General features: G+C 37.3%; 1 protein-coding gene, 1 long non-coding RNA gene and 1 other non-coding gene across 4 annotated transcripts in view; 2 read left to right on the top strand and 1 right to left on the bottom strand.

Moving 5' to 3' along the window:
• The first annotated feature begins 1,675 nt into the window (after positions 1–1,675).
• Positions 1,676–1,794, top strand: LOC136987620 (5S ribosomal RNA). The gene has a single exon (XR_010882636.1). It is a non-coding gene; the product is annotated as a 5S ribosomal RNA (ribosomal RNA).
• Positions 1,795–10,242: 8,448 nt separating this feature from the next.
• MFS18 (major facilitator superfamily transporter 18) overlaps positions 10,243–26,308 on the bottom strand; it is a 56,415-nt gene continuing 40,349 nt past the window's right edge. The window contains exons 11-13 of one of the 2 annotated variants that reach the window (XM_067285332.1): positions 24,276–24,305; positions 22,975–23,153; positions 10,243–11,423 (exon numbers count right to left, since the gene is read on the bottom strand). In XM_067285332.1, the coding sequence (XP_067141433.1) occupies positions 22,984–23,153; positions 24,276–24,305 (200 nt within the window). In that variant the 3' untranslated portion in view covers positions 10,243–11,423; positions 22,975–22,983. Of the gene's footprint in view, positions 11,424–12,311; positions 12,353–22,974; positions 23,154–24,275; positions 24,306–26,308 lie in introns of those variants that run through there. The other variant, XM_067285331.1, reaches the window with a different exon arrangement.
• Positions 13,076–20,936, top strand: LOC136987617 (uncharacterized). Its single transcript, XR_010882634.1, has 3 exons — positions 13,076–13,290; positions 15,457–15,541; positions 20,905–20,936. It is a non-coding gene; the product is annotated as an uncharacterized lncRNA (long non-coding RNA).

Genomic DNA, 26,308 nt, shown 5'->3' with positions numbered 1-26,308 from the left:
AGCCACTTTCGACCCCCATATCTCCCACACCCTTATAGCTATCGAGACGCAACCACCGTAGTGCACGATGGGAGACTCGGGGCTACTACCACACACAAACACCATTCGTATGCGATGTGTAGTTTTGGCTGCAGAGTGAGATATAGGCGCGCACACGTCCATTTATATATATATGTTACAGTAAAAACCCGTTTTTAGTGAAAACGCGTTTTAACTAGTCGAAACTAGTTTTTACTGGACGTCATTGTTAAAACCCGTTTTGTCTGGTTAAAACTAGAATTTACTGCCTTACATGTTTTGATTTTCGATAAAACTAGTTTTAACTTTTAACATTAGTTAAAACTAATTTTAGCTACATAAATATGTCCGGGGGAAATAAATAAAGCGACGATTGGGATTAAAATATTTGTATTATTTAATACGATATTTATTGAAAACATCGGTCACACATCCGCGTTATTAACATTAATTAACCCTTCGTCCCCGAAGGCACCGATCGATCGGTACCCTGGCGTTTTAAGCAAAACTTCGAGGGTACCGATTCGTCGTTACTTCGGTAAATATCGATTTTTGTAAAATTTATTAACGACGGATATAATCTGGTTCGATACGAAGCGAATAAAGTATAATAATTCGTTATATTAGTCGACAGCGGTGTAAAATTTCGATTTCAAACAAACGTTTGATATAATAGTGCGATAATTTCGCAACGAATAAACACACGCGTAAGTGTTATATCGAATTGTACGAAACAATATTCTACGTCTTTCTGGCTGGGTGCCAGCAAACAACTGTGTAACTAGACAATGTTAATTTTCACGAAATGTTACAAATTATCAAGTTTGTGTGTCACTTCCGATATATATTATTTTTTTTCTTATAAATTTCTCTAATAAAATGCGTTGAAAAATATCGTATTTAAAACAAAAGATATTAATAAATGTAAGTGATTTTTTCGTATAGATATAACGATAATTTGATTTTCGGTGAACTTTTAAAATAATATCGCCCGACTGACCTATATTGCCTTAGGAGGGATGGCGAAATAAACGTAAACGAGATGTCGGGGGAAGAAGGTTAAAGCGATACGAAATTCGTCATACGCTGTAGGAACGTGTTAGCCGAATGACCTCGGTCGAAATAGTTTTTACTAAGCCATTTTGTTAAAACCCGTTTTGTCTAGTTAAAACTAGTTTTAACTCAAACTCATTTTTGACTAGCAGTAAATTCTAGTTATAACAATGACATGCAGCAAAAACTAGTTTGAACTAGTTAAAACGGGTTTTTCCTGTAACAAATGCAGTTTTTAAGGGAACAGCGAACTCTATCTGGATTTGAACATAAAACTAATTGGCAATGTTCCACGACTTACTGAAATTATTTTCGAGTATTTTAAATTTATAAAGCTATTTACTTTTATAAGAGTTCTTAATGAAGATTTTATTCGTTATTAAGACCTACACCTCTCGAGATACGATACACAACTAGGGGCGAATTGTCTGGGCTTGCTTAGCATGCGCCGTATGCTCAAGAGAAAGTTTTGACTGTCAATATACTTTTTATACGAAAACAAATATGCCAATAATAATTTATTCTAACGTGTGAACTCTCTTATCATTTCTGTTTGTTTTCACATTGACAGCTATCGCTAGCCGTTTTAAGTTAGTGCGATTTAGACGGCGGCCATACCACGCTGAAAATACCGGTTCTCGTCCGATCACCGAAGTCAAGCAGCGTCGGGCCCGGTCAGTACTTGGGACGGAGACGACCTGGGAATACCGGGTGCTGCTGTCACTATTATTCCCGACGGTCGAAAAATCCCCGGGAATTTTTCGGGGGGGTGGTCCGTCCGGATATGTCGGGCCCCGTCCCTCACCACCCGGTCGCCACATGGTGGGCCTGGCCTCTATTGCAAGCCATTATGGGTTCGGCCCTCTTAGTGCCCACGGGGCGGAAAGAGTTAAAAAAAAAGTTAGTGCGATGCTTGCGGGAACTCGATTGCTTGCTCGTGGGGAAGTTCGCGGCAGCAAACAAGTTCGCGCGCATGACGTCATTCGAAGCATTTAACACGGCCAGATTGTATCCAAAGCTTGCGGTACTCTGTCAGCATACGTGTATTGTGTACAGGGACGGATGTACATAAAAATTAATAGGGCTTAAGCCCTGGGCCCACAAAATATGAATTACCATAAATTTTTATTACTTTTTCATTATAATATATTTCATGTGTAGATATAATGGGCTTTATAATAGTCCATACTTTTTTAAAAATCAAACCAAATAATGTTTCTGCCTATTGTTTAGTGCTAGAGATAGGCCTATCATTCTTATTATAACTTTCGGCATGTTCAAAAATTTTGGTCGGGATTAGCCCCTGTACACAGCCCTCATTTTCCCCACTCGCTCGACCTTTCACCACCAAAATTTAATAGCATCAGTGCCCCAAGTATACAAGCCACCGTGACAAATTTCGTTTGTTAATCTTTACCCCAAACAGATATTAATCGAAATACATGCCAAACACACACGGAAATTTTTTTGACGTTTTTGGATCAGGTCTGAAAACATGGAGATTTGCAAAATAACTCGGAAGGTCAAATTTGACACGATTCCCGATACTTTCCCTTGTTATTAAAGCGTAACAGCTGGAAAAGTAATACATAGTTTACATCGGGGATGGCCAACTTTTGTGTACATAAGATCTTTTTATCTTAAAAATATATCGCGATCGACTTGTCATAGGCATAGTCTAAATGGAGAGGGAAAGGTGCGAAATACGTACTATGTTTATACACTGTGTTTCAGTACTAGGTGCACTCCCGCGGGCTATGGGTAGATAAACAAAATATATGTTTAAAACTATTTTTTATTTTTTAAATCACTTATTAAGTTTTCGAGATACAGACTCATAATGAGAATAAATTTCCAGACCCAACTTTTGATATTTGCAGCTACGAGTTCATTCCGTATAGGCGGTACCTAAAAAATTCGATTTTTCAACCCTTTTACAAGACAGATTTTTAGTAACTTAAAATATAATTTAATTGTTTAAGTTCCGTCGGATGTTAAAATTTTTTTAAAAGTTAAAAAAGACACAGTCGTTCCGGAAAAATCTTCTAGACGATCACCATTTATTTTTATTCGTGTTCTAGAACAAACTTTTTAGATGACCAGACCTTCCTTTTTAGGCCACTTAGCCGTTTAATGTTAAAACGTTCCTTAGAAACAGAATTAGTCCAATTAAAATTTTTAAAAAACTCTTAAAAATTGGAAATGGGATCTTACGACGTCTTTTGGTTTACATCCATGTCCTTCTATTCATCTCCTCTCTGGTTCATACGTAGGTTATAGCCTTATATTCGCCTTTCCTCCGAAGAGCCAGCCGTTTATCTCACGGCCTAAACGTACGCGCGGGAAACCGTGCCTTCCGGGAGGACTTTTATGGGGAACTGGCCTTCTATTCGGTCGTTATTGGCTAGGAGAAAACCCGGAAAACTCCTAGCAGCCAGCCTGTCCGAGTCGCGGCGCGAACCCACGACCGAACTTCCCAGTGTTTAGGGTCCGGGTCACCACCACTATGAGCGGCAAGAGATACCACTGGCCCACTGGTGGGGCATCCATGTCCTTTCTGGAGTTCGGGTCTTATAACCACTTTAAAAAGCGCCGGAAAATGCAGATTATACCTCGGCTTCCCTCTGGCGACGATTTTTCACATTTAATTTTTGAAGTTCCGTCGGATGTTAAAATTTTTTTAAAAGTAAAAAAACGGATGACTGTGTCTTTTTTAACTTTTATAATTTAATTTTTTTTATCAATTGCAATGTATAAGTTGTGGTATTATTTGTTCGTAAATACGAAAAAGTTGTTATAAAAATGCACAGTATGGCTGATAATTTGATTATAATATTTGACTTTCGCGATTTTTTTTGGGCCAGAAAAATTTATCATTTTTAGACTTATTTTTTGCTAATCTATCAATAGCTCGCGGGAGTGCACCTCGTACTGGAACACCCTGTATCTACCTACGTAAAAAACAACACGATTATTTAACTGGCCAATAAACTCACACCAGGGAAATTAAAACAACACGAGTAATTAGTAACAATATTTATTAATTTAAATTAGCAACAGATAAAGACAGATTTAGAATTTATTTTATCACCTTAATATTAATGGAAGGACTGAGTTTGCGTGTCTCTAAGCAAGGAATCATAATAAGGTGTATATCTTGACTAGGGATTGCAATTGCTGGATCCAGCGCATCTTCGGCCTGCTGGATCCGCAAATACTCAATTAACTTTCTAAATAATTGCGCAAAAGTCTACGTTGTCGCCTTACCGCTTTGCTAACTATTAGACTGCTACTAATTACTTACTCACTACTTTACTAACACTAATAATTAAATTACTTATAAATAAACTATACCTTAATCAATCCAGCAAAATTTAATAAAATAATAACGTATTCAATCGCTTTTAACGATCTTCCTCAGTTACAAAAAAAAAAAAAAAAATCCAACATTAACTATAGAACATAAAATGTGTTCCGAATAAATATAAAAAGAATAGTGCTTAATTACATCCCATTTTTTTTAAACAAGATACATAGATGTACTGCCAGGTCTGATAATTTTCGTATTGTATACCGACGTAATCCCACTGTTTTCAAACTTTTAAGAAACGATAAAAAGAAAGAGGATCGGAATTCGACAACGGGTATATATTCGGTGCCTTTACACGACCGACGTTTCAATTCCAAGCTCGTTTATGTGGGTGCAACGATGCGCAGTTTAAAACAAAGGCTCGAGAGCACAAATATACAATCGGTAAGAACCTTGACAACACTGCGCTGGCATCGTACGCAAGACAGAAGGATGTTAACGTCCAATGGGATCGAGCGGCAATTGTAAAAACGACGACGAATAGGCAAACGGTCAAACATCTCGAGAGATCGGAAATCTGCAAGGCGCACGTGACAACTGGTTGTATAAACCATAGAGATGCGGACTCGTTGTCTACCGTGTGGAGATCCTTTTACATTAATTAATGTTATTAACGGACAATGCTGGTTTCGTTGTTATATCTTATATACAGTAATACCCCGAACTTACGCGATAGGTGGGACCGGCTAACGCGATGAATTCGCGTAAGTCGGGGTATAACTTCGCATATAAATACATACAAATTATTTTTAATTGGGGCCGGAGACTAAAGAAAACAAAAATTTAGAAAAAAGTGTTTAATAAAATCTTAGATAAATACATGTATAATAAATTATATTATTAAAATCGTAAACCGAAGTTATTTTGTTATAGAAGGCTTCCTAAAATCTAACGAATTCGTCTGACGGCTCAAAGATTTTTTTCTCCCGCAAAATTTCCTCGTAGCGTGCTAATAATTTTTTTATTTCTCGTTTTGTAGAAGAAATGCGCTCTTCGTTGGAGTCTATTTTCTAAAATTTGTAACCTCTTTTTAATTAAACTGAGGCCTTCTGTCAAGTTTCCAACCGTCATTCGATCATCCGATTGAACTGGGTCTAAAGGATCAAGTTTTGCCAATTTACAAATTTTTATTTTTGTATCGAAGTCTTTGGAACGTAAAGTTAACATTATTAAAGATGGAGTTTTTCTTTTCTTGTTTGATGCAGAAGAATCGGTTCTACTTCGTTTGGATGACACAGTAGAGTCTCGAGTCTCCGTAGATATAACAAACACAGAAATAAATAAGACAAAATAAATTTTTTTTCTTTCTTTCGTAGACACAATGTAGTGACGTAGATTAAAAAAAATATATTCGCACTCTGTCTATGCTTCCGAACGAGGTACGGTCCACCTTTTAATGATATACAAGCTCTTACCACCAGGATTTAGAAGTTGGCTGAAGAGGGGCACCGGCCCGAAACGCGTAATGTAAAAAAAGCGTTCCAACCGAATAAAAGGATGAAAAATTCGCCCAGTGTTTTTTAATCTACGTCACTACATTGTGTCTACGAAAGAAAGAAAGAAAATATAAAACACGGTTTCCTCAAGATAAAACAAAAATAAATTGTAGCTATGCGTCGATTCCGCGCGACACGTCCGAACCTGTAAGCCGAACAATAGTTTGGGGGGAGTGAGTAATCAAGGGTTGCGTGGCGCTCAAACAAAACACGAATCGTCGAGATTTGAAATTCGCGTAACTCCGGGTTCGCGTAAGTCGAGGTATTACTGTACAGGGTGTTTTTTTTTTAACTGACGGTACTCGGAGACATCTGTAGAGCAATCTAACAGCCGGACTGTCGCCAAATTTGGGAGAGTGACTAAGGACGACACGGGAAAGAGATTCCGCGAAGAAAAATGTACTACCCAAATTTGCCGGTAGGGGTGGATTTGGCGCTGTTGTAGCAAAACAGCTAAGAATCTGCATAAAATCCAGCTGCAATTAACAAACACACGAATGAATAATCAGACAGTGGTTTCAGTGTAATAACGAAAGTTTAATTAATCAGCAAATAACCTTCTCCCTTCTTCAATGTGATCACCGTCCTGCTGGACAACTCATTGCATCCCGAACACCGTGTTCTCTACGGCCGAACGTAACACGTCTGCAGGAATGTTCGTCACAGTTCGAGAAATGTTGTCCTTCAAAGTCATCGAGTTTGGGACACTACCAAGATAGACCTTGGACTTTAAGTAACCCCACAGGAAAAAGTAACACGGGGTTAGATCCGGGGAGCGAGGCGGCATGCAAGTGGAAAAAAGCGACCGATGACCCTTTTTTCTGTGAAGTGCTGGTAGCTTTTTCGCTACAACAGCGCCAAATCCTCCTCTACCGGCAAATTTAGGTACTACTATTTTCTTCGCGGAATCTCTTTACCATGTCGTCCTTAGTCACTCTCCCAAATTTGGCGACAGTCCGGCTGTTAGATTGCTCTACAGGTGTTTCTGAGTACCGTCAGTTTAAAAAAACACCCTGTATATATTTTTTCCGCTATTTATTTTGTTTATTTATCTATATTTTGTCCGTTTGGGCGTTTTCCGTTAATTTTTATATTTATTCCGAACACATTTTATGTTCTATTTTTTTGTAACCGAGGAAGATCGTTAAAAACGATTGAAAACGTTATTATTTTATTAAATTTTGCTGGATTGATAAAGGTGTAGTTTATTTAACTTATTCTACTTCCAGTACATAGTTTTATATACTTATAAATAACTACAGACTAATATGTAGAGCCTATATAAGAAAACTGGTAAGACCGATAGCCACTTAGCCACCGATTATCCGTCCTTACATTATTATAATATATTAATATAAATTAATCAGTAGAATTGCCTTTGCTATTATTTAAATTAAAGATTACATTATAATTATAATCTAACTAAACATTTAAAGTTAATTATCTCTATCTCAATGTTAAACCGAACCAAAGTTAAGTTTACTACCTAAATGTGTAAGAAGTTTTACTGATTTATAGTGACCAGTCTAAATAATAAAAGCTTTTTAAGTATTTTTTAGACAGATAATACTATTGCACCAAAAATACATCCATGCTGGATCCGCGCTGGATCCAGCTGGAATGATTTCAATCCAGCAAAAATCCTGCTGGATTCAAAACACTGCTGGATTGCAATCCCTAATCCTGACAAAGATGGTAATAATGAATCTTCAGTATGGTAATCGGTCGGGACAGAACGTTGTTTAGTCTTCGTTAACTTTAAGTATGAAAATGCCGATTCACACGGGTATGAAGATCCGAAATAAGAATAAATATATTCGCTACATTTGGTGATACTGGGATATTTTTCTCGGTTGACGTATGACAGTACTAAATATCCAAGCTAAATGGCTGTATTTTTCTGGGAGTCGCGTAATAACTGCATGCATACTGTTGCGCTTGCGCGTTACGTTAAGTTACAAGTGTAACGCATCAAATCGAGACATCGAGAGCGATCGACTTGTCGGCCACCCCTGGTTTACATTATAAAAAGGTCCGTTATAACTATGCGTGACGTACTGTACCGTATAAGCGTAAGAAAAGTTTTGCGTTAGAACTCTATTTTAGAAAATTGCCGAACCAATCGTATTGCTTTATTGACGTCGATGCATAGTCGTAGTTACGTGCGTAAATAAGAACGCGCCGGGTGATTGTCGGCCATATCGGCTTTGCTTTGTACGCGTGTTTGCAATCTTATAGTTATCGTCTGTTAATTATGGCTAGTTTAAAAATACTCTATTTAGATTTATAATTAGAACGATTGAAATTTCTACAAGAAGCAGCGGACAAAGCCGTGCAGAATATTCGTTTGTTCAGTTTTATGCCGAGAGAGTTTAAGGTGTTTATTATTTATAAATAAAATATATATACGTAAACATTATGTTAAATTTATTATCCTTTCCTCTTTATTCTGATGTTAGTTATCTTGGTTAATCGCGTCGAACTTTCCTCCATTAAAACATCACGTGACTACCAGACGAACTGTTATTGGTCGATAGAAACGCTTCTAGGTGGCGGTTGCCGCAAAAGATAGAATTCAACCAACTCGTGGCACAAAATCGACTTTTGCGGCGAGAAAAAGTGACGTCATTCCGCCGTTTTTCCTTGCCGCACCACATGTATGCATCCTCCTTTAGTGTACGTAAAATTATTTTTGAACTTGCGCGAGGCAGTCGCTAATTTTTTTGTTTGTCAATCAGATTTGATTAACGCGTGAAATTAATTGCGGCAATCCCTTTATATACGCGACTTTAACAGCGGTCTTTACTTAATATAGATACAGTATTTGATTAATGTGATTTTGATATAAGCGCTAGCATCGAAGGATTAACTAACCGCGTAAATCAAGGGGTATCTTTTTTTTTTTAACTCTTTCCGCCCTGTGGGCACTAAGAGGGCCTCTTTTAGTAGGCCCATTATGGGTTCGGCCAGGCCCACAATGGGGCGACCGGGTGGTGAGGGACGGGGCCCGAAATATCCGAACGGACCACCTCCCGAAAAATTCCTGGGGATTATTCGACCCGTTCGGATTCGATCCCTGGTCCCCCAGAGCGGTGGGCTGCCACCTTTACCGCTTGGCCATCCGGCCGTCAAATCGAGGGGTATCTGTATACATCACCCATGACTCCAGAAGCTCTATATAGACGAAAGTAAATGCATGGAAGAATTCAGATAACTATCTAATAACAGTTTATGGCGTTTCGACCGTCATTTACTTTTCAAACTAGTAGATATTGTAGCGGAGCGACTCTCGTTGAGCTTGCGCTCACTTTTGACACGTCGAATCTTGCTATTAGCGAGGTTGAGGCCGAAGTTTTAAACGCAAAAACGTGTACGTCGGACGTTCGGCGCCGCTTTCCCGTAAGCCTAGAAGTTTGACAATGGCGTTTGGACTGTCGAGCACGATCCCACTGACTTTCCAAAGGCCATCGTCAAACTTCTAGACTTACGGGAAAGCGGCGCCGAACGTCCGACGTACGTTTTCGCGTTAAAAACTTCGGCCTCAACCTCGCTATTGTCTTAACTGGGAATTTCAAACTCGAACGCAGCGAAGGGCCGGTCAAATAGACGTATATCAGACGCGTGCCGGTATTTATTACTATTCGGTAAACCAGGGGTTTCCACCCCTAGGATTCCACCAATAAAAATTTGGGGGTTCCGCAATAAATTCCGTTGTCTAGTGATGTATGAATGTGCCAATGCTGCTTTGGGATGCGAGGTGTAATTTTTCTAGTGACGGGTTATTCTAGTCTAGGGATCGAGTCCTTACATGATACGCGGACACGATCGAGTTTATTTATACACGTGCTAGTTATAGCTTTATAAACAGTGGGGACCGATTTTTCGGTAACGGAACGAACCGAAATCATGGCATGTTTTAGTTTTTATGGTTTCCATTACCTTGTCAAACATTTTTTAAATTTTTAATTGTAGTTTTAGTTTTACTTTCGGTTTCGGTGTAAAGTGGCTACCTAGTATGTTTTAATTCGTTGATATCTACAGGGTTTTAACATTTATTAAGGTGAAAAGGGTTCTGTGATAAAAATAAGTCGGGAACCCCTGCGGTAAACCAAAACATGCCGTAAACTAAAGGCTTTAACAAAGACCCTTTTGTTACCAGACCTTTACGACTTGGGAAAAAAATCAAACTTCCTTTTCCCGTTATAATTCTCCTAAAATGTTACAAACATCGATTTTTAGAAATCACCGAGGCAGCGGGCCGCCAGTTCACAGAATAAAAGCGGAAACCGGAAAGACGGGGCAACGTCGGAGCCATACATTTTTATTTCTTATTCAAATATAATATATAGAAACTGTACAAGGGATTTACGAAATATTCCGTACATCTCTTTCCAACGAAAATTATACAACAGAAATATAAGTACAATTACTCGAGATCCTTCGGTCGTCCGACAGAATATTTAAAACACCGTCGCCTAACCTTCCCGTCTTATTTTTAAACGACAAAACTCGACGAAGACGACGTTTGGCCACCGGGTTTACGCGCGATATTCGTATAACGTAAAAAGGTTAGAAAATCTGCCAACTCCGTACACCGATGGTCGCACGTGCGGATTATTTATAGGGTCATTCCATTTATATTTAGTCCGGGAGATTGGCCTTCGCGGCGTCCACGGTAAGAATAACTGCTACCTAATAATAAATAACCGTCCTTTGGGCCGTCTCATTATTATTATTCGAACAGGGAGCAATTTTACCAGGCAAATTGTTTTTCTTTTAGTTTTTAAATAGATATTTATTTAAATTAGTGGTTACACGTTCTTCAAACGTGTGGCAAAATATTACGTACGGCACCGGTACACGTATAGGACGAACTACTTTAAAATTCCCCTTGGCCAAGATTTGAATTTTTCTTTAGGAAGTAACCGGTCCATACCGATCATTTTAATTATTCTAATTTGCAGAAGAATTAATGCGTGTATTTTTAAACACAGCTTCGACGGAACCGATTTAGTATCGGAAAGATGCCATTAAAAATACCATTTAACTATTTAAGCTATCGAAAATAGTCGTTTATCCGTAATTTTATCTTCGGAATAAATTTTTAATTTTCCATTTGGACACGGAAGTCATTTTTAATGGGATTCGAACTCCGTTCCCGGAAACGGGAGCTTCTCGACCCGCCGGTCCCCCACAGTTTAAGTTAAAAGCCCACGTCTGGTCGAATCTGAATGCAACACGGCCCCATCGTTTCCCGAATGTTTACATTAAACGTATATATACATATACAAGTCAATAATAGTTAAATAAACGTAGGAATAAAATAGTGAATTTTCCGAAATATGCGGAGGTGGCTCTTAAATGTACACTTTTGGTATTCCGTAAATAACGTGCGGAGACGGCCGTCTTCGGTCGGTAGTCTTTCTGGTGCTTCGTAATACACTCCACAAAATACCGTATTTACTCGCATATACGACGAGGTGTAACTTTAAAGATCAAAATAAAGAAAATTAATTTATTAATACAATTCTAATGTTATTTCGTTTAATCACAAGTAAAATATCAAATGAACGTCCCCCAAAATCACTGGCATTTTAAACTTTAAGGCAAAATTTTGTAAAATCGACAACGTAATTCGTTCGCGTAAAGCCGGACAATCGGGAACTTTTTTGCCAATTCTTAAGAGTTTCTCCGAATAATCGCCCGTTTTACGTGGGAATGGATTAAAATTTATTTCGTGCTCCCGCGTGATTTTGGAATTTCAACCTGGAATTCGATTCAAAAGCTTTGCTTTTCCTATTGCGTTCGTCTTTACTCCCGACAATACACAAGAACGATTCGAACAACCCGGATAAAATACTTTTGTTTTTAAACACCAGAGGGTAAAAAATCCGGCAAAACACGCGAATACGGTTCGCGAGAATCTTTCGCTGGCGTGTGCGGGACGAGCTAGATTTTTGAAGCGGCGAGAAATGAAAAACCTCGTCTTATATACGAGTAAATACGGGTAAATTCTTTGGCTAATATCGATGACTCGATAGCCACCGTGGAATCCACAGATTCCGAAGCACTTTCCATTATTTTAGTGTATTATTTGTAATTAATATCCGGTTGCGGACGGGACGAGTCCTGGCGAAAGCGTGGGATCTCTTTTTCCGTCATAGTAACGATAAAAGAATACCTTCGACAAAGGACGACCGTCCGAATTCGGGTTTTTCACGCCACTTAAACCTTTTAAAATAAATTCCGTAACTAACGACGTCGGCAAAAAAAATTTACATCGACCGGAATCGGAATTTCGTCGTTCCCGCTCCGGTCGAATTCTAAGTGGGATTTTCGGAAAGTCCAGATTTAAATCGTTTTCTTTCTTTCCGTTCTTTAATTTTAATGCGCCTTCGGAGTTCGGAACCCGACTCTGAAAAATAAAAGAAAACGCTGCTGTTATTTGTTTCGATATAATACTTTAAAACTTCTAAACGCATAGGTTAATTTGCTAACGTTCTCGTTACGGTCTGTCTACCGAAAGACAACTCGGGCATTAACCAGTCGGAATATTCACAGTTTCGACGCCGGTGTCGTGTCCGAGTCGAGTACGAAGTGCTTAGTTCCCATAATTCCATTCTCGGCAAGATCCCACCAATTACCCACAATTCGTTGGAAAGTATATATCTGTCGTCCCAAATGAGAATCTGCCACAGATCGCTTAATCGTGGCGAGTTACTTCCTCGTTTGTTAAACGCGTCACCGCCATTCTAAACATCGTCGCGGAAGCTTCGAGTTCCGGTATCGGTATACGAGAAAGTTCGCCGTAATAGTATAATGCACGATTCTTTACAGTTAACGAATACAATTAACGGGTCGCCCCCGCCGGATCGAGACGAGACATTAATAAAAAATTGCGAGGATAATCCTTTTAAAACGGCCCGACGGCAACCGATCGAACGAGACTCGCCAATATCGGGGGACGCGGTGAAAAGGTATGTAGAATTACACCGTAATACGTACGTTTTCAATGTATCGTTTTGTGCGAGTTTAATGATCTCGTAAAAAGAAAATTTTATCAACAATGTTCTTGTTCATACAGAAATTCAGAAACGGGTAATATTAATATACGTGTTTTATTTTCAGACTCGGACAATTCGGTCCGTTCGGGGGACGAGCGGCGGAAAAGCGGCGTTTATCGCTGCGGAACGTCGCGGACCGCCAACGTAGAGATCGGACGAACTCCGAGTGGGAAAGCGTCTGTTTATCCGACGAGAAAATATTCCAGAACTGCAGCAATGGAACAGTTTGGGTCGGTAGACCGAAGGGCGAATACCACAATAATAGACGAGAGCGGGCGATTTTCCACAGGTGAGTTTTAACGTTTCGTTTTCCCTATATTTATAGACTAATTGTCACTGTAAACACAACGTAAAACCCGTATTTAACATACTAAATAGATAAACGTTAAAAATATTAGCGTATTCAAAATAGTATTAAAAAATGCATACTGTGGTATTTCCTCTGGGCTTTTTAGCTATGGTAAGATTAGCCTACGAAAAGAAAGAGGAAAAGCCGGAACGAAATTACAAAATACGACCGGAAAAATCTCGATTTAAAGTCGTTTGCTCTTTTTCTATAATCCCGAACTCGAAGGGTGTAGAGTGGCGTCTAGCAATTCCGACGTCCGGAGACGACAAAAATTCTACCGAGTAAAATTAATTTCTCGACCCTATAAATTTGGGATTATAGAGAAACGACGACGGAAATGCGGCATCCCCGATCCACACTCGATTTAATGACATATACGGACGTAAAATGAATTCACTCAAACCCACACTCGTACTCACAAATTATTCTATATATATACTTATAGCGATATTAATATATATATATATATTAATATCGCTATAAATTACCTCCCATAAATTACAAAATATGTGAATTACCCAAATGTGGATGAAAAATCGAAAGAGAAAATACAATTATTATATTTGTAACGAATTATCATTTTGTTTCTATAATACCAAAAGTCTATATTTTGCTTAACGTAGAAAAATATCGAAAATAATTTTGCTTTTAGTTACTTGTACACTTATTACTTAATAAATAATTATCTTTTACAAAGTAGACGAGCTGTTTATAAGTAAACACGTACTTTTGAGGTTTTAAGACATTATTTTAAGCAGTAAATTATTTACAAAAGTTTTGTAAATTATTATTTTATTTTTATTATTTATTATTAAAGTTTAAGGCTATGTTTAAGAATATTTGTCTGGTTATGTAGAGCGTAACAATATGCTAAGTAAGAAACTCGCCGTTCGATGTCGCGTAAAGCTAAAAATATTTGATTAGTTATATTAAACTAATATAATGGTCATTTTTAATTGATCTTTTGTTATATCTTTATTAACCTGTTGATTATCGTCTTGTGCATACTTTTGCGTTCGAGCTTGATTTTTCCTTAATTATCGTCGATATTTAATACGTATTTTTTTTTGTTTGCGGGCGTGTGGGAACGGACGAGTGCCGCGGGGCCCGGTGTACTAATTCGTGTAGATGGAAATTTAACTGCGGTTAAATATATAGACATTTTGGAGAATGGCCTAGTGCCGTCGTTACGGGCCGTATGTGGAAGTCGCGTTGTTGCGCCCTTTGCCGCGACGGATCGCCGATCCGTGTGGCAAAAGTCGCGCGACGGTGGCCGGACGACCGGCACCGGATCTCGGCGACGAAGTGGCCGGGGAGGGGTGCGGACTCGAATCCCTTAGAAAGTCTACGGGCCGAGCTGTCGGAACACCCCAGAAAAGCGTCTTCCCCGGACGAATTACGGAATATCGTTTATGAAAGGTGGGAGAAACTCCGGGAAGGTGTGCCGTGTGCGACTCTGGTAGCTAGCGTGCCGGAGCGCGTGCGGCGAGTAATACGGAACGACGGTCTCTGGACCCGATTCCGACACTCCTCTCTGGCAGTAAAACCGTCACGTATCACCTTTTATCACTCCTGTGATAAAAGTAGACCTTAGCTTAAAGCACTTTCCCGAAGAATGCACTCCAGATTACGTGTAGACGGCACTTTGCAGAAATTGAACACCGTCGCGGGAATTTAATTCCCGTTTACGCCGATGGCTCTAAATCGGATGACTACGGTACGTTGGCTTAGCCTTTGTCTGCTACGATTTCGTCCTAGAAAAACAAATAGCACCGAATTCGTCCGTCGTCGATGCAGAGCTGCAAGCTAGCCACCTAGCCTTAAAGTATGTGATGAGAAAACGTCGTCGTTGCTGCGTGATTTACGTTGACTCGGTTAGTGCGCTTCAGACTTTGCTCTCGTCTGAACCTAGTTTTCACTTTATCACTCCACTATCCGTCGTGATTAAAATGCTACGTTTTCTTTTTTGTTGTTTTTTAAATTTGTGTTTTCTTAAATTTTGGCGGGATGCCTCCCGTTTTACGTTTTAATAAATAGTAGTCTGTCGAGTTGAGTGACTCTTTTCAAATGAATCGCGTTATTTTGTTCTCGTTGTATTACCCCTAGTTTTCCATACAAGACCAAGTCGAGGCTTTCGAAACTCTGCAGAACCAGTAATAGGAGTAACCTACGTGCCAGAAGAAATTCGAAGGTAAGTCTAGAAAGTCCCCGAAACCTCCAGAGTCTCGGCGTTGTTTAACTTAGAAATTACATTTGAATAATGACCTTTAATAATTTGTCTTTTTTTTTTGAACAAATAAACAAAACGTGGCACATAAACTTGTAGTAAGCTGATGGTTTTTCAGCTCTATTTAGCTAATTTTCATTTTCATATTCATTGACTTTATTTAAACGAATAAGTGTTTTGTTAAATACTGGAAGAATGAGAGGCGACACTTGCCTAGAAAAAGAAAGAGCAGACGACGGAATCAAAGTTGTCGGAAATCAGGATAATAGAACGTTGTTGATATAACAATGGGGTGGATGAAATGAATATTTTCAGTGAAAGGAATAAACAGTTATTACTGTGACCGTGACACCCAACTCTACCCCTTCTCCAGTTACAAAGAAGCAGATGTCAATCGTTGAAACTTGAGATAAATGACACTGTAATAAAGCACTTATCGGTTTGTTTACGTTAAAAATGAGAGATTTCCACCCTTCTGCAAAGATAATAAACATTTACTATTGTGACCTTAACTTCCAACTTCACTTCTCTCTGGAGAGAATACAAAGGAATTGGAGAGAAGCGGGTTTCACTGCCTGGCACCGATGCCAGGCAGTGAAATCTGAAATAATTTAAACGGAAATGAAACTAGATATGTTTGTTTTGCATTTTTGGAACAAATTACAGTAATATAAACATAAGAAACGTTAGGAGGGAGAAAAATTATATAAATAAACGATATAATCTTATTTTCTAATGGCAATAATGCCAGATTTTTATTACATTAAAAAAAATGCAATTATATTAAAAAAGCTGTGATTATGATTTTTAAGCTTACTGCTCAACATAATCCCTCTTGAATCACCCCCAGTAAATCATACAACGGCACAGTCCATTTTAAACCAATGGGAGCACGGGTAGAAATGATTGACAGGTCAAATGACGTCACGTCGAGGAAAATCATTTTGCGCTTCACTTTCACATATTTTTCCCGTCGACAGACAACACATTTGTCACTTTTATCAAACTTCCCTTCACGAGAGCTTATCTCTAATTTTGACGAACATCTGGATGTCTAACTCGTTAGTTCGTCCAGTCAGCTGATACAAACCCTAAATTTCTATTTGAAGAAACCTACACGTAAAAGGAGCGATTTCCCACGATTCGAGGTGCCATTTTTTGCCGTTTCCATTTTGTGCTCCGTCCTCTTCTGAACCGATCCCTCTTCTGAAGTGAGCCTAACCGCCGACAACAGATAACGGCAAGGGTCGTGAAAAAAGAGAGAGATGACGACTCGACCGATCGTTAGAAGACGAAAGATTCTCGGTCCTTCAACCGAGGTAGTATGTTTTATCGATGTAAACTCTTTCTCTCGCATCCAGATAGGGACTTTAGAACCTCCTTATGTAAGATCGTACACTTGTATTTTATTTTAATTTCTTTCCATCAAACTTATATCAACCAAAGTCTTATCGTGAATCCACAAGTCCTCCCCTCGGACTAAAGTATAAAATAATTATTTTATGTGCCTAATGCATTAATTAGGCTGGTGTCAGAAAAAAATCTACCGGAAGATCACAAGAACTTCCTGTTCCCAAATAAAATATTACTAAAAATCCTATCCAGTGACATTGTGGGCAGATCTGATGCCGAATACGGGTAAAAGATAACCCTCTCTTAACCCTGGATTCCCACAGTTCTGTGTTTTGTTGCTAGGGATGCTAAAATCACATTCAATAGACTGCACACGGCCACTTTCCTATAGGTGCCACTAGTTTGATGCTCTACGAATCCTGTATTATAAGTGTCTGTGATGGGACACAACCGAGAATCGTTCTTTCATTTGTATGAATTGTGAGGCTGTGACCTCACCCTTTAGATAGGAAACTGGCTGTCAAACCAGTCAATAAACTGGTGACATATTTTTATAAACAAAACTGGGGCCATGAAGAAGTGAGATGCAATACAAATTAATTGAGACATCTCCAATTGTAGATTGTGAGAGTGAGCAGGAGATTGACAGCTGGGGAAATTTCAGTGGTCATCTTACACAGAGTTTAAAGCAGAAAATGCAAGTGCTCCTTTGGAGGGGGCGGTGGCTGGGACCGTATGAACCCGGCTGCGTCTTCTCCGAAATAGGAGAAAAAAACATTGGCAGAAATTTACAGAACAGTTGCTCGAGAAAGAGCATGATCCGACCCCAGGGGAAAAGTCTCGGCAGGGTTTTGACAACCTTGCAGTGTGAATTGTGTCCCTAGCAACAGATTGGAGACCAATAGAGTTAAGGGAGACCACCATTTCAGACCAACCAAAAAGCAGGATTTTGGGCAAAAATGGTATAAAAGCCCAGAATCTCAAAGACATGGGGAGGTTGGGAACAAGATCATCAGTCCTGACAATCCAAGACCAGGATCACGGAGATGACCCAAAACTAGGACAAGTGTGGAAAGGTCAGGAGGACTCAACTTCCCCAATCACACTTCTCAATCCAGTCAAATACAAACAGGGTCCTGACTTCTACCCCTCCAGCCTCCAGAAATACCTTACATTGGAGATGAACCTTCTGTTTCTGCAACACCTTATCAGAGACAAACTCTCCTTCACTTTGTGGTTGTGAGGATCCGAAATACTGGCCTCCAACATTCCATGACATCACAGCATCACATTAACCCTTTTGTCAACTAACTGTCAACTTTTACACCTGAGAGCGAAACATCTGTTCGGTTCTCAGGCACTAAAATGACACTTTCTCACCACCTTTCAACCTAACATCTTAATTTCAGGTCATAAATACTAAAAACTACAGAAAACACATACTCAAAGATGACTCAACACTCACAAATGACACATGCAGAAAATGTCACATCATGCCAGAAACTATACAACATATCACCTCTGGTTGCAAGCTCTTGGCACAGACAGAATATTTACACAGACATAATCAAGTAGCAAATATAATACACCAAGAGCTTGCAAAGAAACACAAATTAGTAGACACCCACGAACCGTACTACAAATACATTCCATAGACAGTATTGGAAAACAACACGCACAAAATGTACTACGACAGAGCCATAATCACAGATAAAACAATTTACCACAACAGACCAGACATCACACTCATTGACAAACACAATAAAATCACATACATTATAGACATATTCATTCCAAACACTCACAATATACAAAACGCATGCACTGAAAAAATTAGCAAATACACAGAACTTGCCCAGGAAATAAAGCATCTGTGAAGGATGGATAGGGTGTTTATTGTACCTGTTGTTCTCTCCTCTACAGGTGTCATACCCCACACACTACAGAAGGCCACTATATTGAATACATGTCATATTGTGAGAAAATTCCTGAATACAGACACACACACTGATATACTCGGTTAACACCGGTGGCTGTGTACTATGCCGGACCAAAGTCAAGGCATAGTAACCAAAACAGAAATTAAAGAAGTGTATCTTACTTAACCCAACATAATAATACTAACTAAACTAACCTAATATTATTATTAAAACATTAACTTACTAATTTAACCTAACCTAACCTAACATAATGTAACCAGAAAACAAGGTAAAGAGTCCCTAATCTAACTTGCAACTAGGATCAACTTAAACTAACTGAATTTAGATTGAAAAAGAAGACAGAAAATATGAATCAACTGTTAGTATATAGCTACCTTTCAACTTTAAAACAAAGCAAGGGAAAGCTAATTGCCATCCATGCCCCCGGAGTGAGTGCTCTCAAGAGCCCTACTAAGGGATATGAATGCAAGTAGATGATGGAACATGTACAGTACATGTGTGAGTGAGTTGGTGCAGGTTGTAAGGCCAGTTGTACCCTTCAAAAATAGCAGCTCTCATTAAACTATCTCTAATGGGATTGTACCTATTGCAGCAAAAAACTAAGTGAAGTGGTGTTTGGCCCTCCTGAATACCACAATTGCATTGTGGGATTGTCCCAAAGGTTAAACCTATGCAAGTATTACTTAAAGTTGTAAAGGAGTCAATGTCCGATCGTTAATTTTTGTTTTGGGGCGTTATTTTTATTTTATTCTTTTCTTTTTCTTGGTTCCTTTTTTTTTTGTTGTTACGGACAAACTCCCAAGCACCAATGACCAAAAGAACAAAAAACGAAAATTTTTAACTTAGTTTGCATCGGTGCCCGATCCTGGAACATCATCCTATGTAAATTAGACAGTGCGGAGCTACACTGGATGAACAATTAAAAGCGGAACAGCCAGGACCAAGAGAGAGAGAGAGCTTCAGGTGACCAGGGTGGTAAACGTTGTGGGTGATAAGCTCGAGGAGATTGTATCGTTTGGCTATACTCTATTTATAGTTTGAGTAAGAGATAAAACGTTTTCTGTATTATTAGAAAGACGTACAAGATTCTGCTTATTGATTTGGTTATTACTTTACAATTAGATAACTTTTGTTCGGGTCAATTACCCTATTATTATTATTTTGGTTGTTAATAGAATTAGAGTTTATTTTTATTGTTCAGGACTGGTTGTGGTTTGTGGAAATTATTGGTTTAAATAAAGTCCAGGCCTGGTACTTACCCCATTATTATGTAACCTCTTTTTGTTTCCGAAAGCGGTGGGTTACAAAGTTTCTGTTCCTGTAAGTGGCTGAGTGAGGGTGTAATTAGGGTAAAAGTGGCAAAGAATTGCAGTAGTGTCAACCTTGGGAATGAAAGTGTAGGTGAGCCTACCAGTGGGGTCACGATCCCAGCTGTCTTACCAGAGAATGAAGATTTGCTTCTTGACACGATTGTTGATGTACAAGGTAGGAATGTAACCGAAAGTACTAGTGACCGAAGACTTTGCAGCTTGTTTGGCAAGATGGTCGGCGGTCTCGTTGCCGAGAATCGTCGCACGATCCGGACCCATTGGAAATCTAACGTTGTCTAAGTGTCTGAGAATGTGGTGTATGAGATGGATGAGTTTCAAGTACTATCAGACTTTGCAATCCTGTGTAAAGCTACCCTACTATCAGAATAAATGCGATAGTGTAAGTAGTGTCTGTTGTCCTTCCTACGCCTAATGTGAATTAAGGTCATATAAATAGCTAAAGTTTCCACCTGTGCTATTGAGCAGTGTGTACCTAGACAGAAGCAAACATTGTGAAGCTCATGGACTAGTCTTGTAAAGTATAGACAATTAAATGATGTACTTATAAATATAATAATAGTAATGCAAAAATGATGCCATTAGACATTAAAAATATGTATCATAGTATTAGAGAAAAAGGATATAAAAAATCTTTAGTTGAATCAACTATCCATTTTGATATATTTAATTCATGTTTATTAGTAATAGAAAATAATTTTTTCAGCATCAAGAACATAATGGAAACTCTCATTGATTTCAATAGAGGGGACACTTATGTAATTTTGTTTGATAAAATTGTAACAAATAAAAAGAATATATGTAAAGAAGCTAACAAAATACAATTTAAGACAGAAAGAGAAGCAAAAACTAGTTTAAATTATTTACACACAATGATAACAAAATGCAAAGATAATTTAGAATATCCAAAATGTGTAAAGTCGATATGGGTATCAAAAATTGTAAATTATAATTCCAATACATTTTGAATACAGTCAAACCTGTTTTTATGTGCGATTTTTATTTGTGCGATTTTTTTAATGCGAATTTTTAAACAACATACAGTGTGCTCAGCAGAAAATAATACGAAAAACAAAACAAGCACCTGATCATTCGCTGAGAGATATTTATTCTTAACACAAACGTTTTCAATCTGATTGAAAACGTTTGTGTTAAGAATAAATATCTCTCAGCGAATGATCAGGTGCTTGTTTTGTTTTTTTTTGCGAATTTTTAATTTGTGCGGTATAGTTGGCGACTAGTCTCGTGCGATTCGTCATGTCTCACGTTGACTTATTATAGCTAAATAAACTTATTATAGCATAAATGCACTTATTATAGTAATATTATTGCATGAATATGCGAAAAATGAAATAATTTACTTTTTAAGTCAACAAAACACCACCTGGACAAAAATATGTAAAACAGACGATGCAGTCAAGTGCTGACATCTGTTGTCAATAAATTCTATTTCGTACGGTTTTGAGTTATTTTCTATGTGAGACTTTTTTTATGTATTTTATGGTCCCTGTTGACCGCATAAAAAAATATTTTTTAATTGTGTCGCGAAAACTATTATTTACAGCCATTCGTGAAGTTTCGTGAGATTTTTTTTAATGCGGTCCCTATCCCCTGCATAAAAACAGGTTTGACTGTATATTCTTTCTCATATTTTCATACTTTTTGTAATTTTATTAATATCAAAAAGATTTTTATTGTCTTTCTATATTTTCTAAATGAATATCCATGGGAAATTAGAAGAATAGTTAGAAATAAAATAAATTGTAATAATTTCTATGATGTTTCTTCCCATGAAAATTTGTTGAATTTACATGCATGTATAAAACTTTACCAGATCAAAATAAAGTTTTATTTTCTCTTATTAATCAAATACAGAAATAACAGAAGGAAAATGGTTTATTCATTTAAATATAGTTGTATAAATGTTTTAACATACATAGGAGAAACAAAAAGAAAATTGGGAAAAGAATTAAAGAACATGTAAGATTAGTTTGGAAAAATTATGCAAATACAGTAGCACATCATTGCAATGAGAAAGGATGAATAATAAGAGAATCAATTAAAATATTTAAGAAAAAATATGTTTAAAAGACAACTTTATGAACACACATATAATAAAACAAGATAATAATGGAAAAGAAATATATATTTGAAATCGAATAATTATTCACAAAGGGAATCTTAATATTAATGCTATTTAAATGCAACAACAGCAGAAGAAAACAGTACAGTCAACATTGTTATATGAGTAAAACAAAGGAGAGGAGAAAGGAAAAGGAAATCATTTACAATGTTTTCTTTTTTTAATTAATTAATTATAATTTTTTGCTTTTCCTTTTTTTTAATCAGACTAAAAAAGTATTTGGAATTTTATCCTTAAGGAATTGGAAAAAACTAGAAGACTTAGGCATAAGTCTTCCTAAAGTATTTTAAGTAGGCAATTATGGTTTAAATTTTATAAATTTAAAAAAAAATATTTTTGTGTTTTAGAAATGTGTGATAAAACACCTGCCGACGAAGGGAAAAAAGGTCCGAAATACGCGAAAAAGTTTTGTTTCGTCCGCACGCAATATTATTCTTTTGAACCAAGAAACCGATTAAATCTTTATAATTTTGTTAGCAAATTAAATCAGTATGATAAATCCTATTAATTAATAGATTATAGTCACAATAGACTAATATTAAATAAAATAATGCTTCTAGTCCTCTAAATATTAATTAATTAAGAAAACTTGTATCTTAAATATGGTAATGCAACCGAAAAGAAAATATTTACCCATTAAGTTCACGTGTGCAATACTTTATCTTCCGTTTCTGGAACGATCGGCTTGGCGATGCCAAATATCACGAAACTCAGACATCCCAAAACGTTCAGCAGTGCAGTCAAATTGAAAACTGTACTCCAACTTTCCGAAGTCTCTAAAATGTAACCGGCCAGATACACCCCGACGAAACCTGAAAGAAAACCAATGTTTTAAATTTTATCGTGTTGTTTTACACGTATCGTCGAAACACATGATAAAACCGATGGCGTAAAGCATTACAGAATTTACTAAATTTCTGACATTGGAGCAATATCCAAATGAAAAAAAATGATATATGAGAATATTCTAAAATTTCTTATTGCAAATAATTCAGAATTTTTATATTTTAAAAATAATGTAATGCTCTTAATTAAAAATTTTTAAAGACTGCATTATATAACAAATCACAAAAATGAACAACGTATAAAAACTACAAGACAGAGAACTAAAAGGTAAATTTAGATTTTTAAAATAAAACTTTATGCTCCAATATTAGCTTAAAAAGAAACCTCATAAATGAGAGTAACAAAAGACTTTGAGATTTTTATTTTTGATATAGATAAATATTCTATTCATATAGTTAGCAAAACATTATGCATTTCAAATTTGATATGGCATATACTTTTTTTAGCTTTTTATTTGCAATGAACGATTCTGAGAATAAAAGCAAGAACAAACACTGGCAACCTTGCAGCTTTAGCTGTCGATGGCATTCCGTTTTCAAGGTATAGGACCATTGTACGTGTAACTGTGATGCTGCATGGTTCGAAAACACGGAGCACTACCCAAAAAGAATAATAGAAATGGCAGCCATTCAAAAATAGAATATTCTGTAAGACATTCGAACTGATAAAGCATGACGAACCGAGTGGAGAAGGAGACAAAATACAGTATCCGCGTGGCTATCTATTAATGACAAATGTCGTAAAATCAAACGAACTCAAAACGGATGACAACCGAGTCACTAAGAGAGCACTTGATAGTACCCAAATGACTAAGAAAAGTAAGAGGGGAAAAAAGCTAAATTGAAATATCCAACAACTTAAACTTTAGGAGTTGGAATACTTTTATCACAAGTACAGAAATGTTTAAAACTAATAAATACATAGTGAAATCAACTTCTGTAATGGACCAACCAGTTCCAAATATTTTCATTAATTAAGAAATGAAAGAATATTAATTATTTCTTAACAAATGTGAATTAAAATAACATTTTAATCACAAATAGTTTTTCATTTTAAAAGATAAAAAATAAATAAATATTTAAACTTACCCGGAATGGCTCCGACCGTATTCATTATACCTGTAGATAAAAGTATTTTGTTTATAAGTTGTGCCTAACTATACTATATAGTCAACTGTTATATTTTCTTGCTTATAACTCAGTGTGTGCTAGAAAAAAGTATTGTGTAACCTTCCCCATTGCTTCATAGTCATGAGTTTGTAATTGCAATTTAAAATTGGCATATAACCTGCTCCCTTTCAAACATGAATACGCACGAAAATACGATAAATCAAAATTTTTTTCTTCTTGCATTACATGGTATTTATTATAATATAACAAAACCCTGCTTTTTTGGAAACTGTAAATAGTGGCCAAAAAAAGTATTCATAACATGAGCCAATTATGTGAGGAATTCTATGGGCTGTCATGTGTAAAACTGGGTTGCCTTAAACAATAAAGCATTGATTATGAAAATTTCTACAATGCTTTGTGATTAAAATTAAGTTTCCAAAGAATTTCTGTCAAATTTTATTTTGTTTCATTTGTCTTTTATTTCACTACAAAGATTACAATAATGTACTCAATTGGTGAATAGGGCTGATTTTATGCAAAACACATTGTAACACATCACTCAATAAGTCTCCAGTCTGACACACATATGGCAACACTGTTGACAGACCCATACGATTTCTGGATAGTACCAACCTTCAACCAATACGTGTCAAAATTTCATGACATTCTGACAATTAGTTTACAGGTTACAGTGATTTTAGTAACCCCAGTTTTGTAATTTTCAAAACAATGGATAAAAAAGAATTTCGTGTGTTGATTAAGTTTTTTGATGGGGAAAAATACTGTTGAACCAAACAGTGGCTTGATAAGCGTTATGGAGACTCTGCACCAGGGAAATCAACTATTATTGACTGGTATGCTGAATTTAAATGCGGTCGAAAAAACACCGACGATGCCGAATGCTCTGGTCGCCCAAAATTGGCAGTTGTTCTGGAAAACATAAAAAAAGTCCACAAAATAGTTTTGAAAGACCATAAAGTGAAGTCGCGTGAGATAGCTGACACCTTAAAGATATCAGAAGATAGTGTGTTTAGAATTTTACACAAAAATTTGAGCATGCTTAAGTTGCTTTCAAAGTGGGTGCCGCATTTGCTCACGCCGGACCAAAAACAACAATGCATTGATGATTCAGAGCGCTGTTTGGAACTGTTCAAGCAAGATAAAAAGGATTTCTTGCTTCAGTATGTGACAACGGATGAAACATAGATTCATTACTACACACCCGAATCAAAAAGATCACCAGCCGAGTGGACAGCAGCTGGTGAAAGTCGTCCAAAGTGACCAAAAACTCAAAAGTCGGCTGGCAAGGTTATGGCATCCGTATTTTGGGATGTGCATGGTATTTTGAGAAAGGTAAAACTATCAATAGCAAATATTACATGGCACTATTGGATCAATTGAGTGTAGAAATCAAGAAAAAACACCCTCACATGCAAAAGAAAAAGTGCTGTTCCACCAAGACAATGCGCCATGTCACAAGTCAACAAAAAAGATGGTTAAATTGAATGGATTATGCTTCAAATTGCTTCCTCACCCACTGTATTCTCCAAACCTGGCCCCCAGTGACTACTGGCTTTTTGCAGACATCAAAAAGATGCTCCAGGGAAAGAAATTTGGCTCAAATGAAGAGATGGTTGCCAAATCTAAGGCCTATTTTGAGAGCAAAGACAAATCGTTCTACAAAAAAAGGCATTGAAAAGTTAAAGGAGCATTGGAATGAATGTATCACTCTTGAAGGAAAGTATGTTGACGAATAAAGTCAAATTTCTAAAAAAAAAAATGTTTTTCTTAGACCGGAGATTTATTGAGTGATGTGTTATTTCCCATAAGCTTGGAATCATAAACTGAGGTTACAGAGTGGTAGGCAGTTAAAGCACTGGCCTACCACTTTGGGGATCAGGATTGAATCCGGGTAAGTAATTCCAGGAATTTCTATTGGACTGTGTCGCAGATATGTCAACCTCCGTTCCTCGTCGTCCAACTGCCCCATTGTGGACCTGGCCAAACCC

This window comes from Centruroides vittatus, unplaced genomic scaffold (assembly GCF_030686945.1).
Source record: "Centruroides vittatus isolate TY-2023 unplaced genomic scaffold, ASM3068694v2 scaffold_2520, whole genome shotgun sequence".
Taxonomy (NCBI): Eukaryota; Metazoa; Arthropoda; class Arachnida; order Scorpiones; family Buthidae; genus Centruroides; species Centruroides vittatus.
This window is presented reverse-complemented; position numbering and strand designations above follow the sequence as displayed.